Raw genomic sequence first — 10,796 nt, 5'->3', positions numbered from 1 at the left:
AGAATATCTAATTTCTGCAAAATAATTGTCATATGGTTATTGCTCTTGTAAGAGTTTCTCAAGGAGTCAAAAATTTAATTTCAATGCAAAATTTGCTACAATATTTCATGGAATTATGTATCAGCCTTTAGGTTATGGAGGTCCACCAACATATTTAAATCTCTTCAAGTTTTCTGCATTCTCATAGAAATATTTCTTTAGACTCTTTTTATCTGCAGATCCTCTTAAGCTTTCAATCTGGACAGTCTTCAGGCAATGCCGCCAACATGGAAATGGTAGAAGTTTGCAACAGTTGGTATTCTCCACTTTATATATAGGCTTTTTATAGGAGAACTGTAAGAAGAGCACATGTACAGTTAATTGTTTACACCAAGTTTTAGATTGTAGGGATTTATCAAAATGAGAAATGATATTTACAGTCTTATAATGTGCAAGTCTCGTGCACTCTCATCGAGAAAAATAAATAAATTTGAGACTCACATGAAAAAATTATTTTTTTAATAGTGGATCTCACTTTTTTCTAAAGGGAATGCACGAGACTTACATACTCTAGGATTGTATCTATTATATAATACCTTGAAAGATATGTTGTCCATGCAGCTTGTTACCGGACCAAGCCCCCACTCTATAATTAAACCATCAAGATGAGGAGAAATCCAAAGCAATACATCCACAAGTTTGTTCATTCCTGACATAATAGGTGGCTCGTTTAGTTGCAGCTTCAGTTGCTTGACATTATATGATGGGGAAGGTAGGGTTTGCCTCAGTTCTTTTGGAATAATTGCATCCTAATTGGCACATTAAACATAAAAAATTTAGTATGTTAGAAAGAACAAAACAAGAAAAAAAAAAGGGACAAATTAAAGAAATCAATGAGAGAATCACATAAAGGGAACCAGAAGACACCTCGGCAGTGCTAATATCCAATGTCAATGATTTTGGATCACTTGATTTTCTGAGGAACTCGATCATTTTATCATGCGAGGCTGTCTCAGGGAATGAACCAACAAAAGTGAGGCAAACTTTCAATACTTTCAAAGCCTTCAAAGAGAATGATATAATCTGGCCATTATAGGAAAGATTGTCTAAATTAGGAGTGTCAATGTCAACTTCAACAAGATTCTGGCAGCTGTAAAAAGACAAGCTCTTCATACAATGACCTGAAATCTTAATCCTTTCCAACATGAAGCAACGAAGTAGGCACAGTTCTTCAACCAGTAGAAGTTCAGAAAGAAGTTTATGCAACCACCTATCTGTTACAGCATTTGTTGAATATAGCAGTAACTTCTTTAGATTTTTACAAGTCACCATGTTGAAGATCCGCCATGGTTCAGGATACTTGAGACTGCTCTTGATTTTCAAAGATTGAAGACTTGATGCTTGAAGCACAACAGTCTTAAGTTTACGATTAAATCCTAGCTCAAGAGCCATTAGTTTAGAAATCCCAGATAATTTAATGCTTTCTAAACCATCACAAGATGAAAATCTCACATCTTCCACCACAGGACAACCATCAACTAGATTTTGGATTATTTGATCATTTACAGGAATTGTGTCAAATACCAGCTTTTTCAAATTGGGTAAGTTGATATCTCCAGAGTTAATTAACTTTAAGTTGCACCCATATAAACACAACTCAGTTATGGATTTTGAAACTAGAACATTCTGGTGCAAGCTATAGTGAGAAAAATGCCCTGATTCAGTGTAAAGGTTCAACTCTTTGACATTAAGCTCGATCGCATAGCCAATGCAACTGTTCACAAGAGCCAAGAGTCCTTGCTGATGTAAGGTTTGTAAGGGTATGTAAAGTTCAAACTTTTGTATATATAGCTCCTGTCTATGGCGGTTGAGTACAATTCTCTCAATAAAATTATATAATTCATTGATTCTCTGTTGCTTGGGCTCTGTGTCATGAAAGAATTCTCTGTCAAATTTCAGAAATGGGAATGAAGTCCAGGCCATGTTCCATGTCTTGGACACTATACTAGATTGAGCTATTTGCTTAAAAGGAATGAATGAGAGAATGTGCTGCAGAATAGGTTCCGGCAATGCGGATATTCTATCATCGAGTTCCTGCTCCATTATGATAATTTATAACAACATTTGCTTCCCTGCACAATGACTATTGCTCATCAGTCTCTCCATTTACTTAATGCCTCTCTAAATTTATAATTTTCAATATATCATACACAGAGAGATAGTCTCCAACATTTTTTTATGCCCTCTTTTTATAAGAGACAAACGTTTCTAAGATTCCATATTAATGATATGAGAAATGATATTTGAGTCTTAAAGTATATAAGTCTTACGCATTCTCATTGAAAAAAGTAGATAAATATGAACCCACATGAAAATTTTATTTTTTTAAACAGTGGACAACATTTAAAAAAAAAAATGCTCGGAATTTACAAACCCTAAAACCGTACCTAACATTACTCAATAGGATATATTCTATGATGACACCAACAACAATGAAGCCAGGAAGAAACAAAACGAGAGAGGAGACCAAAAAGTACAGAATTTAGAACAAAAAGTGGAGAAACGTTCTATGTGATTTGATTTTATAGGATCGATGATTATGAAACTCTTTTTACTAAGTACCACATCAAAACATGCAAACTTTCTTTTGGTAATTCTCTTTACAGACGCAGCACTCTTCAAGATTAGATGGGAGGCCAAAAGTACTGAACTTAGGAACCAAAAGGGAACCAAAAAAAAAAAACATTCTACTAATATTATATAGGAACAAAGAGTAAGCTTTTAGGTTGTAGGATAGGTAAATAACAAACAAAAGTACCTTGGAGAACAGGACCATGAACCAGCAGCAGGAACAGTACACGGTTTTGTGAAATTCTCGGAATGGTGGCAAAACCCAAAAGAAATTTGCTTCTTTCTAATAATACTTCTAGAGCTTATATATATAGGGTGAGAAAGAGAGTTCCTTTTGCAATAGAATTCTATGACATCAGAATCCTTGTTGAATAGTGGGATTTTTTCCGGTAGAAATCCTTGTTGATATCAGAATCCGATTACTTAGCATTGAGATACATTCACGTTTTCCTTATTAATAGTGCTATATTTACTATTTTACTCACAATATGATACTATATGTACTACTAATAGTCACATTCTATTAGTATTTTTTTTTCTCAATCAAGGTTACATAAATAAAATCATATTTATATATAGCATTTTTTTTTTCTTCTTTTTGAATCTATATTTGAGTAGTGTTACATATACATATAATTTTATATAAAATATTATACGTATTGAGTATCATTTCAAGAGTTGATACCTGCGTATCATTGTGTTATGTTAGTAAAATTATAAGTATGTATAGATAGTATTTTTTTTTTTTATATACTTTTTCACATTCCACTCTTTATATATATAATCAACTAGAAAATTAGATTTGAAGTTAAACAGCAAATAACCGAAACTGTTTGCATCGTAAATTTCAAAAACTAATATACATTTATTTAACTAATAATCCTATTTAAAAGTTTTTATACCACGTACCATCAGCCATACATGACTATATATATACATGTACACACATAAATATATAAATATACATATACATATATATATATATATATATACTAGTAATTGGGCAATGTCTAAGGGACGTTCGCCCATTGTATAGAAATATTATTTTTAAGAATTAATATTATTTTTATAAAGGAAAAAATTTTGATTAATAATGTAATGCTTTTAGAAAAAAAAATATATAATTTCTAACATCAAATAGTAAGAGAGACTTAAATCGGTTTTAAAGAATTTAGAATTAAAATTTTATTATTTACTACTGCATGTGCTCATTGGTATAACTGGAAACAATAAATATGTGGAAAAAAAAAAGAACCTTGAACCAAAACTGTGCAGTGCAGGAGACAAACCGTTCACAATAAATCAACGTGCAGAGCACGTTTTCTTAGTTTAATAAAGTGATTATTTTTAAAAAGTGATATAATTTTTATGAAGAAATAAAATACTAAGGTTTTTATAAGATAATATTATTTGATTTTAATGTTTTATAATGAATTTAAATTGATAAATAAATAATATTTTATTAGAATAATTGTATTCGTAAATGTAGTTGGTAAATAGATTTAAACTTAACTATTTTACATTTCTCTTTGTTTATATAAGGAATGAATAGAAATTTTAAATCACATATAAATTATAATTTATATAAAATATCATATATATATATAATAGAATATAGAATATATAAAATTTACATAGACATATATAATAGAATATATATATATCTAATATACCTCATAAATAAATGATCATCAATACATGGATTCCATAATCGATACATGCTGCATAAACTTTGATAATTATGAATTTATTCATAAGTGATTGTAGAGAGAGAGATTAAAAAAATAAGAACTTTTAGGAAGAGAGAGAGGGGTGGGCCTGTGATTACCGAAATCACGCAAGAAAATAATTAACTTTATTATAATTCATGTAACTAACGGTGTTAATTTTAACGGTAAAACAATAAAAACTTTTAAACCAACAAAATTCCGTTTGATAGCTACTTTATATATATAAAGATATATATATATATAGAGAGAGAGAGAGAGAGAGAGAGAGAGAGAGAGAGAGAGAGAGAGAGAGAGAGAGAGAGAGAGTTTCTTTTTCAATAGAATTCTATGATGAGAACCGCTTTGAAGTAGTACCATCCGCTTTTGTGGTGAAACTAGCAGCCAATAGACAACTGCCACATCAACAATGTAGTAAAAATTTCTATGAGGACCACTCGATCATATTTTTCTCCAAAATATCCTAAACCTATTCTCACTCTAGCATTTCATTCCAACATTTTCAAGTTCATCCATCTTAGATTTTGTTTCACTGTGTGCTTCAATTACTCCTCTTTCGCTACTCTTCAAGATGCTAGTGCAAGAGTTCCAGCAACTTTTCACTTCTCGACCTTTTCACAATCATAAGGAGTAGACTACTTATATCGGGAACAAACTTAGATCTGGTAGAGCGGTAAATTTTTTAAGTCTTTGCAGACTTAAAAGAATGGAGACCACATGTTGGACTCTTCTCCTGACAGCTTGTCAACAAATTGCCAAATGGTTACTCATTTTCATGCTTTGATTTCAATCCCACCACTTTAGCCATTAAAGAATATGCTTTTGACTAACATGCCAAGAAAAAGGGAAAAAAAAATACCTGATGATGCGTCAAATCAATAGGAGTTCGGAGCCCAGGAGGGTGAGGATGTAGAAGTCCAATGAAGGCATCAATGAAGTTTTGGGATTTGGGGCGAGGGAGTGAGGATCTGGTCTTTTTCGGTGAGAGAGAGACGAGGGTGAGGGAGGTGAGGGATCTGGCTTTGGCGAGAGAGAGAGAGACAAGGGTGGGAGAAAGTGTTGGCTTCGGTGCAGTGCGGACGCATGCTAGCTCTAATCAATGGGCTACGTGGCAGGAGCATATTGGTGGTTGATTTCAGCCCTTTAATAGATGTACTGGTTAGAAGTTAATATTAGGAATCCTTGTTGAAGAGGAGGACTTCTACCTAACTAATCGGGTTGAGATACATGCACATTTTTCTTACTAGTAGTGATATATCTACGATTTTATGCACAATATGATACTATATGTACTACTAACAGTCACAAGAAAAACATATTAGTCTTTAATTGCCTTTATTAGTCTTTAATATTGTATCTTTAAAAAGAATTTGTTCGAAATCCGTTGACTGTACTTAGTCAACCCATGAGTTATCATTTTACTTTAATCACTCCAGAGTGGACATGAAAGTTCTACTAAGATATTCCTCTATCGTAGTATTGGAGGTCATGTCAAAACGTGTTAAATGAACAACTAGAAACATGGGATGTAATCATGGTGTGGCATGTGAACTTAACTTATAATCATGGCATGACATATGATCATAGCATATAATCATACTCAATATTCAGTAAATGCAACATGTGAATGGCTTGAAATAATTAGAACATTCAGACATATAACACATGGGCAAAACATATGATGATTCAATATGACACTTAACAAAATTTAAAATGGCCAAACATATTATATAGGCAAAATTCCAGCAAGCATATAATCAAACATATAATGACAATCAAACATAAGCATACATTAATATGACATGAAATTGAACATACAATGTAACATTTAAGGACTTATAATCATGAATCAATACAAACAACACATGCAACGTTTACACAAAAATATGATAATATTATATAAGGGTAAGTTAGAGACTAACTTACAAAACTCTGAAATTTAATAATAATGCCAACAAACAAGCAAGTTATAACATATGTTCCAAGGGTTAGGTTCTTGAAGGAGAATTTTTTATTTATTTTTTAAATATAAGCATTTAGCCCGTACACTAAGGGGATAAAAAATCTTAACCCTAGTTCGGTTTTAGGGGCCATCTGACCTTTCAATATCATCTCTTGTTATTGCTTTTATTTTTAATTCACATAAATACTTACCCACAATAAGAGGCCTTAATGGGGCCAAATGAAAATGAACTTGTCACCAAGCTTTATCTTCATAATGGACAAAATCCTAATAGCTGAATGTGTAACAAATCATACTTGTGTAACCCTAGTGGTAGATGTACTAGGAGTGTACCCATCATTCTAGGTCTTGTATTCTCACTTGGTAACTCAATGACAATATTCCATGAAACCCTAGTGATGGTCGACTATCACTCATGCATGCAAAGCGTTTTCTCCAAACCATTTTTTTTTTCAAGTGGTTTTAAGAAACCCTAATTCAAGACCATACTTAAATTGGTTTCAAGCATGACCCATTTTTTCATGGCTGAAGCCACACTATCCTTCATTTCTCCTTTCATGCTTCTTACAACACATGAAAGCACACCAACCACTTCTTACTCTCATAATGCGAGACCTCCAGACTTATTCCCCCTTGAATTTTTCTGATGTGCACTAGAAGAAGGAGTAGGGTTTTGAGTTTCCTTATCGTACTAGGCTCCACAAGATGCTTGGATCTTCCTACACCGATTCTTTTAGGAAGTGAGGCATGTGTGTCAGTTGGATGGGTGGAATAATCAATTAGGATTCTCCCTTTAGAGGTTGACGTGAGAGTGGAGGAGGATACGAGAAAAATCTTAGGGATGACACAATGATTTTTCGATTTCTCCTTAGGTGGTGCAACCAGGTGCCATAAATATTCCCCCTTAAATACCCTCTCACCCACCATTTCTCACTCTCTTACATCCTCGTGATTACTTATATAGGGAATACTAAGAGTTTCATTGCATGTGTGCCATGTGTCATCATGCCTTCTCTCTTACTTAGTGTTGGATATTTTCGGAACCCCAAGCCCTTCCACCAAAAGTCTCATTTGTCTCTTATTTTTCCCTCCTCATTTCTATTTTAAATGCTAGGAACCATGGCATGGATGCCATGTGGTGTGACCTTAATCCAAAACGTGCACCTCTTATTCTTCTTCCTATGACTGTCTTCTAAAAACCTTAAAAGTATTTTTGCATGAATGCCAAATAACGTTGGGCTTACCAAAACCTTTTTTTTTTTCCTGCGCATGATTGCATTCTAGAATCCTTAAAAGTCTTCTTGCATGAATGCCAAGTGGCGTGGACTTTTAAGAAACTAAATCTCACTTCCTCTTCCTCATAATTATTCTTCTTTGGGAACTAAAGAGTCATCTTGCATGTATGCCAAGTGGCACTAGCCGAAACTTTCTTATGTCATCTTTTAGATTATTCCTTTGGGAACACAAGAGTCTCTTATGCAAATGGCGCCAAGTAACAAATCCTTGCCATTACCAAAACTCTAATTCTCCCTTCTAGGATTGAGCTCCGAATCCAAAAGAGTTGAAATGCCCAACTCCGATTCGGACCAAAATTGAAGGCCAAATTGAATTTCGAATTGAAGCAAATTTTGACTCCAATCAGAGTTGCCAGAGTTGGAGTTGGCATCAAAGCCACATAAAGAGAGCAGTAGAGAGAGATAGGAAGTTTAGCGGGAGTTAAAATTCCTCAAATATTAATCTGAAATCCAAACAATGCCCAGATCATATGTATAATGTGGGGAATCTTCTATGGCTAAGGTTTCTTTGTTTTCAAACTTTTCATTATGTAGCTTACTTGAATCTAGGCCCCCTCCATTTAAGCATACCCCGTAATAAATACTAGTGACTCTCTCATTCTCTCCTTTCATCAACCAAATAAAAAAATTCAAGTTGTTTCTCAAGACCACCCGTGCCCCCAACTCCCTTTTCCAAATGCCGAATCTTTTAATCTGTGACAGGTGTGGTAGTATTTTTCATCATGAAGAAGATCAAGGCAAACCATGGACCAATAGTTCTTGTTCATTAACAACAAAATCAAGAAAGAACATGAGTGATTAGAAGAACAACAAGAACCCATATTCCACTTGTGGGCTTGACAAATTTTTTGCACATTTGAATGATCTTGAAGAGAAGAGGAACAAGATTTACTCACAAGTGAACTCCCTAGAAATCTCTATGGTGCCTTTGTGTACTTGAACTCAAACGATTGCGTTCCGATTCCGATGAAGTCCAAGAACAACAAGAAAACTAGAATTAGGGATGGAAAAAATGACAAAGACACACTTTGTGAAATCTTTAACGTAGATTCGAAAGAAGAAGTGAGTAGAAGAAGAAGAGGAAGAGATTGAGGAGAATGAAATGAGTAAGGTTAGGATTAGCAAAAAGGAAAAAGATGAATATAAAAGAAGAGAAAAATGACATCGTTTTGATGACTTTCTTAAAAAAGGCTAAATGAATTCGGTCTTGTCGCCATGGGGGCTCGAATGCATCATGTGGGGTTTACAAAATAATACCCCAACCATTAGGTTACTCAACCTTCTATTATTTATATTACAATATAAAATATATCAAGTATATTAATCGGAGTCTTGTTCAACTTTAAACTACAACTCTGAATTTTGAATTTTCTGACTCTGTCGGAGTTGGAGCGGGTATCGACCATAGTTTTTGCCCACCTCTAGTCCCTTCATCATTGTTTCCTTGAAACTCAAGAGACACCCCATGTGTGGGTGCCATGTGGCACCATCCCTACGTTAGTCTAATCACTCCTTCCTCTCACTTATCATTATTTGCTGCTGGGATCTCAAAGTGTCACTGACCCACTAGTGCATGGTTGCCAAGTGGTGTAGACCATGAGGGTGGCGTGTGCCTTTTTTTTCCCCACTCAATCAAAACTCACATCATCTTGTCATTAAGGAGTGGGTTGGTCGAAACCCTAATATGATGGCTCCTCCTTGTGACATGAGTGGGTCTCCTTCCATAGATCTCATCATTCGTTTATTGGGACCCTAAGTAACTTGTAGTACGCCATGTGTCCTTCTTTTCTAGATTGCTGAAAATCACACGCGGCTAAAGCCTTGATGTTGGGTGACTACCTTCTTCCTAATGTAGGGTAAATAAACCTATTTTCAAACAAGGTTTTGACTATAAGGGCCCTAGGTCCAATAGCTCTACATTCACCCAGGCCCAATAGTGACCTAACATTACCTCCAAGTCCTAGCCTTAAGTTGGGGTGTCACATAAGATGTATAAATCTCATGTACTTTTTTTGAAAAAGGTGAATAAATCTAAAATCCATATGAAAAATTTTACTTTTTTTTTTTATTTTTTATTTTTTTTTATTTATTTTTTAACGATGGATCCAGTTTTTTTTTTTTTTTCAAAGGAATGTGTGAGACTTGCGCACTCTAGGATTTATTTAGCATTACTAAAAAAATTCAATTTCTCTTTTCTTAATGGTGGATGGTCCATCTATGGTTTTCGAGATTCTAAAGAGCTTCCCAAGATTCTAAAGAGCTTCCTATACTCTACCATTGTCTTCACTAGTTGCTGATTTACCATAAGCCGCTTATGTTCCATAAAGTTATGCATGGGCCTTACGTCTCATGGTTGCTGCCCACGTATTGCTTGGGATCTATGTGGGATCTACGTGCCACTGCACCTTTGTCGCTCCATTGCCCATACCCACCTCACTCTTGTGTTCCTTGGTTATCGATCTACCCATTTCAACCATCATCGTCCCATAATCTCCAGCATGAAGTAATTTTACATACAATTATGAAGTGCGTAAACGTCGCGTAATCATTTTGAAAAAGAGTGAGATCTACTATTAAAAAATTAATTTTTTTCATATGAATCCTATATGTTATTCACTTTTTTTAAAATAATTACATAACGATTACATAATTTCCAGTTGAAAATATCTTTTCTCTTTTACTAAAGATGAAGAAAGAGAGTTCCATGTAGCAGACAAACTACGGCTTCCATAATACTTTAGTTAGACAATTAAATCAACTATTTTAACAATGATCCTTTTTTTGATACCTAATCAGATAAGAAAATGTAGGACGAAACCATTAATTTCGCTTCATTTTTATTTTATTTTATTTTTCAGTAATGCTATTATACCCTCTAATTTATATTACTTATTTTGTCCCTCAACATGGCATCACACGTGGCTTATTAAAAATATTTAAATATATATATATATATAAATATATATATATATATATATATCTTAAAAACAAAATGGCGTTTAAAAACACAAAAAGATGAATGTTAAAAGTTAAAACTCCATATTCCCAATACCGTTTTATGTTGATGTTTTATTTTACTTTTTAATTTTTTGATGTCAAATCAAGTGAGCAAAATGAGTAGCATTAACTAGGAGGAATAATAGCATCATCCTTTATTTTTCTTTATGCACTTATGTGTGGTATTGTAATGTGGTTATTGTT

The 10,796-nt window shown here is 33.8% G+C and overlaps 1 protein-coding gene across 1 annotated transcript; it reads right to left on the bottom strand.

Annotated features, from left to right (window-relative positions):
* On the bottom strand, positions 1-3,080 carry LOC122297412 (F-box/LRR-repeat protein At3g03360-like). The gene is made up of 4 exons (XM_043107462.1): positions 2,798-3,080; positions 907-2,111; positions 576-788; positions 1-333 (listed from the first exon to the last, which is right to left on the bottom strand). Exons 2-4 carry the CDS (start codon positions 2,080-2,082, stop codon positions 133-135), a joined length of 1,590 nt encoding a protein of 529 aa, XP_042963396.1. The 5' UTR covers positions 2,083-2,111; positions 2,798-3,080; the 3' UTR covers positions 1-132.
* Positions 3,081-10,796: the final 7,716 nt, after the last annotated feature.

This window comes from Carya illinoinensis, chromosome 15, assembly GCF_018687715.1.
Source record: "Carya illinoinensis cultivar Pawnee chromosome 15, C.illinoinensisPawnee_v1, whole genome shotgun sequence".
NCBI lineage: Eukaryota > Viridiplantae > Streptophyta > Magnoliopsida > Fagales > Juglandaceae > Carya > Carya illinoinensis.
This window is presented reverse-complemented; position numbering and strand designations above follow the sequence as displayed.

Bases quoted from the DNA above. Each gene is read 5' to 3' on its own strand.
- LOC122297412 (XM_043107462.1), bottom strand. From the start codon at position 2,082: ATGGAGCAGGAACTCGATGATAGAATATCCGCATTGCCGGAACCTATT. The intron at 789-906 runs GTGTCTTCTGGT...TGTGCCAATTAG, and splicing joins TGGATATTAGCACTGCCGAG to GATGCAATTATTCCAAAAGA. The intron at 334-575 runs GTATTATATAAT...CTCTTCTTACAG, and splicing joins TGGACAACATATCTTTCAAG to TTCTCCTATAAAAAGCCTAT.